General features: G+C 35.5%; 1 protein-coding gene across 7 annotated transcripts in view; it reads left to right on the forward strand.

Moving 5' to 3' along the window:
• The window catches only part of NFIB (nuclear factor I B), a 234,680-nt gene that overhangs the window by 197,391 nt on the left and 23,251 nt on the right, over window positions 1–14,038 (forward strand). For 3 of the 7 annotated variants that reach the window (XM_053572425.1, XM_053572446.1, XM_053572482.1), the window contains 2 exons: window positions 3,223–3,388; window positions 6,743–6,825. The exons of 2 other annotated variants lie outside the window; for them this stretch is intronic. In XM_053572425.1, coding sequence (XP_053428400.1) covers window positions 3,223–3,388; window positions 6,743–6,825 — 249 coding nt within the window. The remainder of the gene's footprint in view (window positions 1–3,222; window positions 3,389–6,742; window positions 6,826–14,038) is intronic. 2 more of the 7 variants (XM_053572436.1, XM_053572456.1) reach the window with 1 other exon arrangement.

Consider the following 14,038-nt stretch of genomic DNA (forward strand, 5'->3'; position numbering starts at 1 on the left):
TCTGGTATATGGCTTTGCTGCTTCACCTCTAAGACTCCATCCATCCCTTATAATGCATGCAAGAATTTTCACAAACATTCTATCCTTATTGCTGTTGAACAGTTTCTAAATAGCTAATAAATAGTATGTGCATTTCAGTATATAATTAACAATGAAAAGTCAGAGAAAAACGTTCGGACTTAAAATTTGTTAAAATGAAACAAAATAGTCCTTTTTGAACATTTTATTTTGAATAATATATCTAAGATCCTTCAGGTTACTTGAAAAGTTAACTATCACTTTTAGCTTCATTGACTAATATACTAAACTAAGTATTGAATTTTGAAGTTAAATTTATTGTATATATTTTAGAAGAAAATGTTCAAATGGTGTAGCACTTGTAAAGACAACAAAGTAAAAAAGTAGGTCTTAGTCTATTAGTTTAGAAATAAAATTTGCTGGATTCAAAAGTCTCGGTTCCATAGAGCATTTTGCTAGACTCAGCTGGGAACAGTGCACACAAGGTCTGATTTTAATTTGTGTAGAATTTCCATGAATAACAAAGTCTAATTAAGACATCCATTAAAAGTCCTTAACGTTAATTCAGTGTGGAAAATCTTAGAGTTCCATTGGATTTTTTTTTTAACTGATGTCTTAATTAGGCACTGTTAGGGGAAAAATTATGCAAATTAAAATCAGGCCCTAGTGTTACGCATTTCTTTAATTATTCAGTGCTTGTTTTACATATATTTCAATTTCTTTATAAGTTATGAGGGCATATTAGGTGATAATCTGCCTATACTGTTCTCAATTTTTCTTCACATTTTTAATATATATATCCACCTTCTATGAGAAGCATCTTACTCTCATCTCAATTAAAAACAAAACAAAACCAAAAAAAAAACCTTCACAGGATTTTGTATAATAGGAGTAATTTACTAAGTAGTATAATCCTTTCCAAATGCAGTTCAACTTCACCTTCAGATAAGACATCTCTCTTTTCATACCTACAGCATGAGAGTTCATCTATTAACAACCTTAAAAGATAGCTTTTTAGTATTGCTTCATCTCATCGAACCAGTAGAAAACTGAAGAAAAATAACCCTCCCATTCTTCTGACTCTTTCAAAAAATTTGTCTGTATTGGCTTGGAAACTCTTTCTTTGACATTTTTATTATTTTTAAATGAGAGAAATGTCTGTGAGTTCATGCTGATTGAATTCCAGTAGACAACTTCTGCAGAATGCACAGGGAAATATTGGTTCTGTGGCAATATTTCCTTGACATTATTGTCATTCTGCCCCAGGTAGGTACTATCAAATTGTTTTGGTGAACACTATACAGAAACACTTGTACCAGTGAATGTGCCAGCATTGATAAAATGAGACCTTTCTTCTTTCTTGAGTAAGATATAGAAAGCAGTTATTTTCAAAGTTCAAATAACCATAAGTTGATGGTCTGCTTTAGAAGCAAACTGCTTTTTCCCCTTAAAAGGAAAAATTGGTCTTTATAGTAAATTGCAGAATTGTTTTTTTTTTTTTTAGCAACATTATATGTGCTTTGATTTTTTAACTCCAACTCAAAACCAACTAATTTGCCTTTCAAAACCAAACTCTTGGTATCCACCTTTTTCCACTCTAGAAATGGGGGGAAAAAATAAGAATTCGGTCACCATTTACCTATAGCCAATTGTTCCTTCCCAATATTCCCCAGCACTGCACTGATTTTGATTGTTAAATTAAGCAACTGAGATGCCTTTTTCTCCCCACAGCAATTTGGAGATTAATTGCATTACTGCCGGACCAATTATAGTGAGACAGTCATGCTATTCAACGGAATATTCGGAATAAAATTAGTTTAAAGATGTAACTCTCCCATACGTTTCCGTAGAGGAAAACTCTGGTCAATTTTCCTGACATAAAGTTAAATACTTAAAATTACCCATGATGAAAGTCAGGATATTCAAGAAGTCCATTTTCTTTATGGAATAAATAATGTGGCTTCTGAGGAACCTAACCAAAAACTTAGTTCATTTCACTAAGTCACAATATGTAAGTGTTTTTAGCTGCTCGTCTTTTTCTGTAAAGAAATGTCTACCTGTAATTTATGTGCAGGTATTTAGATAAGTACTCTGCTTCATTGCTTTCCTTGCCTTTAATAGTTCAGATTATAAAAGATCACATATTTGTGGAGAATAACCTCCTGGCAAATTGTTAGAAATAATATGCACAGAGTATAATCAAAAATAGTATTCTTTGTCTAGAAAAATATACTCCACTGTTTTTTCAAACAGTGTACACTTGTGATTTTGTCTCCTCTGTTTGCACCTAGAGGCTAAACCTCAGATAATATAATAATATCGTTTCTATCATTGCCCAGGGGATTTTCTCAGTTAATTCCCACCAACGTCAACAGTAAATGTTTTGTGCAACTCTCCATGCGCCACAATGGAAGAGTAATTCGAATAACAATGTGTATTTGATGGTCCCTGGTTCAGTACATTTTAATTTACTTTGGAAGTCTTTTATTTATAGTTGTAAGTACAGCACTTTATGTCATTGTGTGAATTTGAGATTTTAGATACTTTAAATCTCATTCCATCTGCTCATATTAATAAATCATCAAAAGTTAGGCATAGTTCCTAGACTCTAAACTGCCTGATGGGTGCGTCCGAGCACACCTGTGTGTGAGAGCGCTCGAGTTCTGTAGGGAGGAGATGGGCCTTGACTATCAATGATGTAAATTATAGGGTTTGATGTGTTGCATCTCCTAGGTGTTCTTGCGTCCCCTTGTGTCAGCGATATCATCATGTAGGTGACAATTGTATTCTGAAAGCCCAAACTGACTACCTGTAGAAAATAAAGAGCAGAGAACAAGGAAGATGCTGGGTTCTAATTCTAGCCAGTTCAGTAAGTAATTCCATTTTGGCCTTCGGCTAAGCATTGAAATCTCCACTGGAGTTTTCTGGCCTACTAAATGAAAGGGTTAAGTCCACCTGGCTCTCAGGTGTGCTGTAAAGGTGAATTGACCTATACAAAGTGCGTTAAAGACAAAGACCTTCTTTCAAATGCTGCTGCTTCTTACTAACCATTGACTGGCCTCTCACGCTCAGGCTTGGGAGGGCCTGTGTGGCAGTTCCACGCAGTGTGCGAGACCCATCCAGCCATGTGTGCAGAGTGGAGTTATTGGACAAGATGACTGCCTTTTGGATTGTTTCACCCGGCATTCTGTTTTTGTTTTGTAGCCTAACAGCAGTGGTCAAGTAGTAGGGAAAATGCCTGGCCATTTCACTCCTGTCTTGGCACCCTCTCCCCATCCCAGTGCAGTGCGACCTGTGACCCTGACCATGACAGATACTAAACCCATCACTACATCCACTGAAGGTGAGGCAGCTTCACCTACAGCAACCAGTAAGTATTTCTGTAGGAAATGAGAAATGTCCATCAGAGGCGCCATTGGATATCTGATCCAAAGGTGGAAAACACGGCAATTTTTCCAGCTACCTGACTAGATGGAGATTTCTCATTTAAGTGGAGCTAGCAGGCATGTATGTGGCCCTGCGGCCTCATGCTCTCCCTTATCAAATTTCAGTCAGTGCAATATGTTTGAAAAGGGAGAAGCTTATTTGAGTAAACATCTATAACAAAAATAATAAGTCATGCCTGCTTGTTCAAGGTATACATTGAAATTGCACTGAATAACATAATGCAATATGCAAGTTTTTTCTATCACCCAACGAGAGATTAGATAATTGGTACTTATTTGAACATTCCTATAGAAATCTAGCCCCTTGACGAGGCAGGCTGAATCAGTGCCTCTGTGAAGTAATTGCATGTTTACATTCCTGTAAGTTTTGTCATTGTTAGAAATAGTCACACCATGTTGGGCGCAGGCGATAACAATTCAAAACTTAGTATTAGGCACATGTAAGCTACCTGCACTTTCATCGTCTGCAACTTTGTTTTAGAACCTTTTGATTATTTTGCCGATTCTGGTATATCAGCTACTATGCCTTTTAACATACCATTTTAAATGTCAGAGACTAAGCCAGTGAACTTACGTAGCACATACTAATAAGCCAAATGATTCCTTTGCTGCTTCGTGTAGAATATTTAGACGTGTACAAGGAATTTTCAATTGGTTTTGCCCAAACTATCAGCTTCTTAGAACTGGAGCTGGTGTGCACAAATTGGTAAAGTGGGATGGATCAAGTTGCAGTCAGGAGGAATTAGCATGTGCCTCACCAATTACACAGATATCTTAAATTCAGACCCTCTATTTTTCTTTCCTACAGCAAGAAAATTCCCATGATCGGGACATTCCCATGGGAAATTACAGAGATAATCAGAGGCCCCGCTGGCTCTTAACTCAGCTATTGGAAAGATGCTCCTTATTAATGCTTTTTGAAAGGCTAGGAAGGAGCCCTATAAGAAACTGTGTGATTCCTTGAGCATATAGTGAACTCAGCGTTTATTTCTCAAAATTCATGAGACCTATAAACTAACAAATTCCTACAGACTTGCAATGCCCACCAGAAGTCTAATGCTTAGTGACTGGTTTGATGGGGGAGAGTCACTCCTACACTAGTGAACATGTCTCTGAACATACAGATGGATACAACCCCCTCAGGAAAAACTAAAAGTTCTTTTGTCCTAAAAGTTTGCTATATAACTCAACATTCACTAAATCATTGTGCACACATTTAAAAAATGGGTGTCTTAGGGCCAGCCGTGGTAGCTCACGCCTATAATCCTTGCACTCTGAGAGGCTAAGGCAGGTGGACTGTCTGAGCTCCTGAGTGCAAGACCTGCCTGAGCAAGAGCGAGATCCTGTCTTTAAAAAAAATAGCTGGGCATTGTACTGGGCTCCTGTATTCCCAGCCACTCAGGAGACTGAGGCAAGAGAATCACTTGAGCCTAAAAGTTTGAGGTTGCTGTGAGCTCTGATGCCACGGCATTCTAACAAGGGTGACAAAGTGAGACTCTGTCTCACACACACAAAAAATGGATGTCTTGGCCCCTTTGAGCAAACAATGTCAGCAATTTCAATAAAAGCACATATAGAACACAAAAAAATTTATTTTAAGTTGGTGAAAGACTCTCACAGGTTAAATGATGCAAACCAAGCTCTACACACTTCTGGTGCCTACTCTTAGGGTGACATTAATGTATGAAATTCAGGGCAGGATCAGACCCAAATGATCACAGCTCATTTAAGAGAGTACCTTCAGCCTGGTTGTTAATGAATTATTTTTATACTTACAGGCTGTTCAAAAAGGGATCTTATTTGATCAATAAAATGACAAAATATTCTAAAGGAGCATTTTGCTTGTATACGATGGCTTCATCAATTTTCCATTCCTACATAAAAGAAATATTATAAAAGAAATATTGTGAGCAGTTTCTCCTTGGTATAAACAAACTTGTACTCTCTCATGGTTGTAAAGAGCGAGCACCATAGATTCAGAGCTCCCTCTCTAACGGTGATGCTCTTCTCCACCTGTCCATGCTGGGTGTTGGATTCCAGAGGCCCAGAGATGGAGGAGGGGCCACTGGTACTTAGGGCTGCCCTTGCATGGGCCTTTTATTCAGGAGTAATTAAAAGATGAATTGTGAGCATCTTCACTGTTTTTTAGAAGGTTGACTGAAAAAAAGCATTATGGGTCAAACTCTGCAGCCCTTTAAATGAACAAGGAAGAATTAATATATTGGTTAGAAAGCCAGCCTATTTAAAATTAATACCTGGATTGTTCATTAATCCGACAGTTTTAAACCAAACATTGTAGCTTTCCTTTAGACCTGTAAATGTAACTTATGGTGACAAGGACCAGTGATAAAATACTTCGTCTTCTCTGTGTGCAAATGGTCTATCACTGAGCATACATCCAGTCTTTTCCTTGTGAAAAGAAGCAAAATCTGTAGTGATAGAGAGAACTTTTTGCAAAAAATTCACACAGTACCAAAAAGCACTTGTGAAAACAAACAAACTTGCAAATGAGACCCTAAGAATGTAAGGAGTAATCACTATATAACTTACTACCTGGTGACCAAGTATGAGCATATTTAAAAGTGCATCAACTCCGTTCCTGGACCGATCAGGACAAATTGATTTTCTTGTGTGCTTATGGAAAATAATTTTTTTTTTTTAAATTTCTATCAGCCTTGAAGTCATTTTCACATCAAATAAAATACTGAGTTTAACTCTTTCTATATAATAATAATCATAGCCCCTCTTTCATGATAATAATACTAGATTTCTTTTTAGTGAGACTTTAAGACATTTCCCTTCCCATATCATCAAGCACATCTGCTTCAATCCCATAGTTAAAAGCTGTCACTTTTTCCTGACAGACTTTACCTGCTCTGACATTCAGAGTCACGTGCCATCATTGATTACCCATCATTAGACAGCTAATATCTGGCGGAAAGGGACATCTAGGAAAAGGACTCTTCTTTCAGTCAGTCCTTGGCACCTCTGCAGGACTGTCACTGCCACACACAAGTGTGAGGCACTCACACCAAAGTATGGGGTTTGGTTTGCTGGATAGACTTTTTTAGGGGGGATAAGCTAGCTGGTTTGAAGTTAACTACCATTTCTTTTCTATCATTTGGTATTCACTCAGACAAGAGAAGAGAAATGGAGACACTTTTTTTTTTTTTTTTTTTGGTTGCAAATCCCACTTCTCTGGGTTTCTTATACATGGACAGGGTGTTCATTCTGATAGTTCACAATTTTTATCTTTGTTTTTGTTCTTCCTTAATCAGCCTACACAGCCTCAGGCACATCTCAAGCCAATCGATATGTGGGACTAAGTCCAAGAGACCCATCCTTCCTACATCAGCAACAGGTGGGCACGTTTCCCCCAGGTGTCATGGCGTAGCCACGCTTCCGCTTCCCTGCTTTCTCGTGTTGCCTCTCAGAGCTGGACTCAGAAGGGGGCTGAGGGGCTTCTGAGACCAAAATCGATCGTTTCATTTTCCAGAATTTTTTCTCATTTATCCTTTGTTTCTCACCTCTCTGAGCAGAGTTTCTCAAATTGGCTCAGGACCTCTTCCATCTCTGCAGCATGTGCGTGTATTGATAACGATCAATGCGTTGATACGTGTATTGATAACAGTGTTTCAGCAGAGTCTTTTTCTCATTCTCATTGGCTGTTGAGAACCTACCAGCCCTTAGCTTCAAAAGGCAGAAGGTGGAAACAAACTGAAAAGCCAATTTGAATAAAAGCAGTACATAATTTGTGTTTTTGAACAACTTCATATTTTCCAGATGTTTTTACTCTTTGCTTTTGTGTTTTAGTCCAAGAAGATGAGTTATGAAGCTAAAATCCCAGGCGACACATCATTTCTATTTTAATAGCTTTAAATCGGTTTACTGATTTTAGATGTGGTAAAACTTTTTTTTTGTTCTGTTTTCTTACATCATTTATGTTTCAAGTAGCATTTTAAATTTCACATCTCATTAATGCTGTAAATTCAATGCAAATGAAGTGTTTACCCAAACTGTGAAAATATACAGCCAGGATTAATGGTGGATTATAAACAAATTAGCCTCAGTCAAAAACATGGACCAGACCGATATCAAAATCCCAGGATTCTACTTACAGGATGAAGGAAATAATTCTAAACACTTCAGAATTTACATTTATTTTATGATGTTTGCTGCTCTCTCAAGTTTTGATAGCAGAGCAGTTTGAAATTAACAGTATGAAAAATATTACATAGGGAAAAATAGGCTATAATAAATCAGAGCTAGTATTAACTAAATTGCTCTTCATTTATAAATTGTCTGTGATATATATTTGAATTTTTATACAATGCAGTAAGCCTGTGCAGGTACTTTCGGCCACTCGCTCAGCTCTGTCTTCTTTGCTCACCCTCGTTGTGGCTTACCTGAACCATGTGCTTGGCATAGAGTTCTCAAGTCCTTCCCAGTGGCAGGACCCAATGGCGGACTGCATATATTAAAAGTCACCCACATGCAGAGCTCAGAGAAAATCATAAAGATGATAGCTTATTCAAGATGCTTGAAGTTTTGCCAGGTTTAAAAAAAGCAAAACAAAACAAAACAAAAGAGTGAGAACTAACTGAAAACATCTGTACACAGTTATGAAAATACCAAATAATAATTAGTGGTTTTGCCAGCCATTGGCTCTTCAACATAATTCTCTGGAATGTTGCTTTTTTTTTCACCTCTAAAATTGCTGTAATATGAAATGTGTTATAATTACTATAATATGGTTCTATTTGACAAATGTATGTGTTCATTGAGTTTTTTTTTAACATAGGCAGAATTTATAGATTTAGAAACTTGTTCTTTTAAAAATTATGACACATATTTTCAGAAATATTTTTGTCATGAGATTTCTATTATACTTTATGACACATCTCTGATTTCCAGTTAATCTTTAATTCATAAAAACATGTCTTCTTTATTTAAACTTTTGGCCCCAGACACTGGTTAGAATGTTATAACCAACTCCATGTATTTAGAAACCATCTTCCTTCTTTCCTTCCAAGCTAACACATGGCAGCTTTAATTTTCTTAATATAAGACTAACATTGTAATTATCATCACAAAAGTTCATTAATAAAAGTTGCTTCTCCTTTTACATATCTAAAGCTAAATCAAGCAAAATTGGCAAGCATTATGAAAATATGAGTTTTAATGTAGATAGAGTTCTGGGCACATTTTAAAGGAGAAAGATATACATATGAGTTCTAGAAGCACGAAGTTTTTTTTTATGTATCAAAGATAACCATTTGTTATTGAAGTGAATAGTGTTGAGTCAGGACCACTTACAGTAAAAATTTGTTTTGTTCAGTCAAACATGGTTGATATTTATGAAATACATGACACCTATGCTTCATAGTTAAAAATTTTAAATACCATGCAAATTATTTTTCCTCTATGTAATGAAAGAGTTAGTGCTACTTTTTAATTTGAAGAAGCCCAATATGCCATATTTCATAATGAAACTACAATTTTGAGCCAGGCAAACAAATGAATGCAATTACATATTATATTATATATGGGTATTCGTAAATTAAGGCTCCAATTCAAAGCCTACCATTTTTAATCCTTTCAGATTTTAAAAGAATCATATAGATGCAGTTTTATGTTTACCATCCAGGGCAGAAGGGACAGAAACAGTTTAAATGACTTCAGTAGAGTAAAGGTTATTCTTTCTTACAGTAGAAATGAGATTGATTTACTGTGTCCTTTCATTACTTTACAAAGATTTAAAAGAGACCACTCTTCTAGCAGCAGGTCCTAAATGCATTTGGTTTAAAGCACTCGATGATGAATGAAAAGGAAAATCAAGGGGTACATGAAATAAAGGTAATCAATCATTTTATATTAGCTAGGAGAAATTCAAAATTAGAAAGGCAGTGGTTTTAGTCTGAGAGGGTTCTTTTAAACATTCCCCATACCCTGTAATATACGTGACCCCTTAAGAATAAATACTGCCACCAGGTACATGCTTCACTTCATGGTGGCTGCTCTATAAAGATTTGTTCTTTTAGGTTATGAAAAATATTAACGTGCATTGTTGAGTGCTATTTTTTTCTTTAGGAAAGAACTTTAATATAGCCTACACAAATTGCAGTTAACAATACATTTGAAATTGTTGTATAATTTTGACTCGTTTATAAATAATCTTTACATAAAATGACACTACAGTAGAGTTTTCATCATGATCATTTCTAATATGCAAGCGTACTGGCCTCCTCAAGTTGAGATGGACAATAATCTACCATCAAAATTAACTCTGTGCTTTATTCATCTGTAAGTTTAATACATTCATGTTGGCAAGACTGAATACAAAAAGTATATGCTTTTATACTCATTAATCTGGTCCTCACGCAGTTGTTATTAGTAATTATACATCTTTGAGCTCCTTTTATAGTGGTTATTACTGACTGACACTGGTTGTTAACTGCCCTGAAATATTAGTTTTTTCCGGCACTGGAATTTTATCTTCATGGCAACTATGATCTCTTACTTGAATCTAAAACCTAAAATCATATAATGATGATGAATATTTCAAAATGGTTCCTGTAAACTGATTTATAATTTGCTATTTAAAACAAACCTCTCTAATCAGTCATAACAATCAGCTCATGCTAGCTGATCAGGACTTGGCTTTAGAATTTTTCTTTCTCTCTCACATCATCTTAAGTATTTTTCAAGATCTGGAACTAGTCTTTCTTTGGGATTACTGGCTTATTGAATGGATTCACTGTTGGCATGGGGGAAATCTTAAAACCAGAACTTCAGTGGTAGCTCCATTCTGCTTTAACTTTCTATTGGAAGATGGTCTGGTGGCTTGAAGAACTCATGGGTCTTACTTTGGCAAACTGTATTCTTTAGTCTCTGCTGAGAAATATCTTTTTATTGTTTGGGACATTCTCAGAGATGTGAAAGACCTCGCTCTGACTTGACTTCATAGCAGTTTAGTAAACGCAGAGTTTCCCCCTTCATACGTCGCACTTCACAAACACACCACACGTGCATTACAATAGGCAGTGAGGGGACTACGTGCCCCACATTCTGTCTCCTTGAGAAAATGAGAACTATCAACAGAGTTTTGGATGTTGCTTAGAAAATATAGAAACTATTTTATAATCCATTCTAACAATTTTTATATAAATGAATACTATGAGGCAACTTACTTGAATTAGCACCAGTGTCCAATCTGGTCGACCTCCTAACAAATTGCTAATTTCCGTCCTCCTTTCTTTGCTATCAAGAAAGTTTGGTAATAAAAGAGAATCCAGTTAATTTGATTATCACATTATATCTGAGTCTAAGGTCACAATAAAAGCATAAAGTTTCACTATTACACATCACTACAACATTTTTTAAAAAAACCTCATTGAAAATTGGAAATAAAAATTGCCGGTAAGGAGCTTCTTGTTTAGAAACAAAAGATCACTATATCAAATGGGTTGAAATGCCAATTCATGTTTAATATAGATTTGAGATTTTAGGCAATGTAAATGGGAGGTCACTGTTGCCTTCTTCCCTAAGTGAGATAATAAAATCAAGTAACCTCCAATTTATAAGAAATAAGGCTTAGAAATAAATTTATAAGGCTTGTTTTCATAATCTCAGAATTAGAACCTCCTGACTATATATGCTACCAATTATTAGAGCTAATGAACGAGAGGCCTGATCAGTTCACATCCTCGCATTACTTCTCACAACTGCATGGATTTTTTTGGTGCTTGGGCTTCAGCATGCTACATCTCTTGCATGATTATATAATACTATTGTTTCTATTTCAATTATTGGGCTAGTTTACATGGAACTATTTTCAGCACCTTTCTTGATATCATTTAAAAGTACTTTATACCAAAAGTTTCTGTTACACAAAATGGCCTTTTTAAGGAATTGCCTGTGTAGGATTTTGTTTTAACCTGATATTAGTTGGAATCCCAGTATAATATTTGTCCTGGCAAATGCCAAAGCCAATGCTTGGTGCATGAAAACCGCTGGAAAGGTAGTTATTTATTAGAGGCAGGCAATTAAAAGGACACAAGCGGACTATCAACAAACTTTTTCAATAAAGTCAGGAAGCAAGCTATCAACACTTGGGCTGTTCTTATTGTGTCTGTTATCATAATTGACAGCTTGACGTAAAACACTATCACATGACTTCTGGGTAGGTATGTAAATGGATAAGAGGTCACTTTTCACATATACTAGCTGGAAAGGAAACACATTTAGAGGAAGTTTCAGTTGAAATAATGGCTATGCAAATGTTTAGCTTTTTGGCTAGTTCTTAAAAAAAAAAAAAAAAAGTTCTCCCATTGTGTGTGTGATAGCACGCGTTCATTTGTTCACTTACCTGGACTGGCTATCCCAGGCTAATACCCAGATAAGCTATTCTAATTAATGTAAAAGCAAAATGCTGTTTAATGGAACCCTAAATTTCAATCAACAAAAACATAAGATAAAAAATTATTTTCTTTTCTGAAAATGCTAACTTTAAAAGATCTAAGTTGAATCAGGGAAGTAGAGGAAATTCTGAAGGTTCTATTTATAGATATAGCCTTAAATGTTCTTGGACTGCACATGAAGGATAGGACAGAAAAGGAACAATGGATAGGCAATCTGGGGTGGTGTGTGAGAACTAGGGATTGGGAGTCAGGAGGTTTGAGTGTTAATGTTGACGTGAACAGGGCATTTCTAACCTTGAACACATCTTTAAACCTTGTTCCCTCAGAGCCTGGGAAAGGAAAATGGAGAAAGTCCCTTGAATCCTTAAATTTTACAAGTAAGAGTAGTCCCCAATGGAAAAAAAAAAAACTTTTTATTTTCTACTCTTAACTTTTTTATGGTCAGTAATGTTTATTTGGCTCAGAGATTATGCATCCTCATTTAATTTAATGCTACTCTGCTAATTAAATTAAATATCAAGCAGCGCGAGTTTCAAAAAATGGCATTAGAAGGGACTTTAAGGTGCCAGTTTGATCTTGTATATGTGTTATATGTTCTACATACAACACAATTCATCCTGACCATTTTGCTTACTCATACTATTCATTCAGAGGTCATATACTGTTCAATGAAGATTTGCCATTTTATTTGCTTCATGCAGCTAACGAATAATAGTAATAAAATAAAATTTCACTGGCTGTCTTACTAAAGTTCTTCAGCTCAACCATGTGGAAGGTATGAATAATGGGGTGTTAAATTTAAGATTCCCCCACAATAAAAAATACATTCCTTAAAAATCTCTTTCTGTGGCATCTGGGGAAGGAAGAAACCCAAAAGAACATAAAACATACCTTTCAAGATAGTCCCCTGAGGGTCACTGTAAACTTTCAAAAATGTGGAAAAGTAAATTTATCTGTGTTGATTATTCTGTTTACAGTTTAGTAGTTTATCTGTTCAATTGAGAGCTGTTGTCATCAAGAGTGACTGTTAGTACACAGCCTTTTTGTTGAGATTAGCAAAGCAAAACATTTTGCTTACCTCTTTCTTTTGTTCCAATTGTTGTGCATTTAACAAAACCCCCTGTTAATAGCAATGGAGGACCCTCATTTGAATAAACAAACTGAAATCACAAGCCATATTCATTCTTTATGCTATCAGCTACTTGAATAATTGTTTGGGTGTAGTGTAGGAAAGGATAATGATCCAAGTCTTAGGTGTTTCCTTCAATGCATATATTTGAGGGAAACCAGATGGCCTCCATCCTTGTTTTTCTGAAACAATCTCATTTGAGTTGGGCTAGGAACAAGGTTCTCCTTCCAGAGACTTTGTAAAACTCCACCCTAAGAACATACGCAGTGAAAACTTCACCTTTACTACTTAGTTGTTTGAACTGTTTCAGCCTTACCTCTTTACTAATAACTTTTTTGGAGGCGAGTCTTACTTTAGCTTTTATTTATTTTTGAAATTATGGACATTCTCTAGATAATATAACATTATATTTATAGGTGCATATAAATTAAAGAATTAAAATGATTTATATGAGTGCATTTTTGGTAAGGATCTGCATATGATCAGGTCTGTTTTAGAGTCTGTATTGTTACAAAAATAAGAATTGCTCCCCAGATCAACATACAACTTTAACAGACACTTGGTATTTTAAATTTGATTACTATTGGGGGGAAAAGTAATTTTCTATTTCTAAATGGAATATACTTGGAAAAACCATCACAGTGTTATTAAAGCTTTTAACTTAGGAGAACTTTTTAATAAATGAAAGGTATGCATTTTGTGTCCCACTTAAAGTTTTAAAATTTAATTTAAAAAATGATAGTTGAATTATCTAATATTGTTTCTCACAGGACAGAAACTGAGGGAATACCAGCCCAACCTCAAAAAAAGATTATCACCTATTATTTTAAACTTATTTAAAGCCTAGTGTAAAATTATTTTTTACTAAAAACACTGAATTGTGCTAATAACCAAGAATACTTAACATGATCCCAGAAGAAGCTTAAATACACATAATATTAACTTTTCAGTGTCTAGAGTCTGTTCAAAATTTGCTTGGTTGGGACCGTCTTGGTCAAGTAAGATTCTCAGGGACTGATTTTCTT

This window comes from Nycticebus coucang, chromosome 2 (assembly GCF_027406575.1).
Source record: "Nycticebus coucang isolate mNycCou1 chromosome 2, mNycCou1.pri, whole genome shotgun sequence".
Classification (NCBI taxonomy): Eukaryota; Metazoa; Chordata; class Mammalia; order Primates; family Lorisidae; genus Nycticebus; species Nycticebus coucang.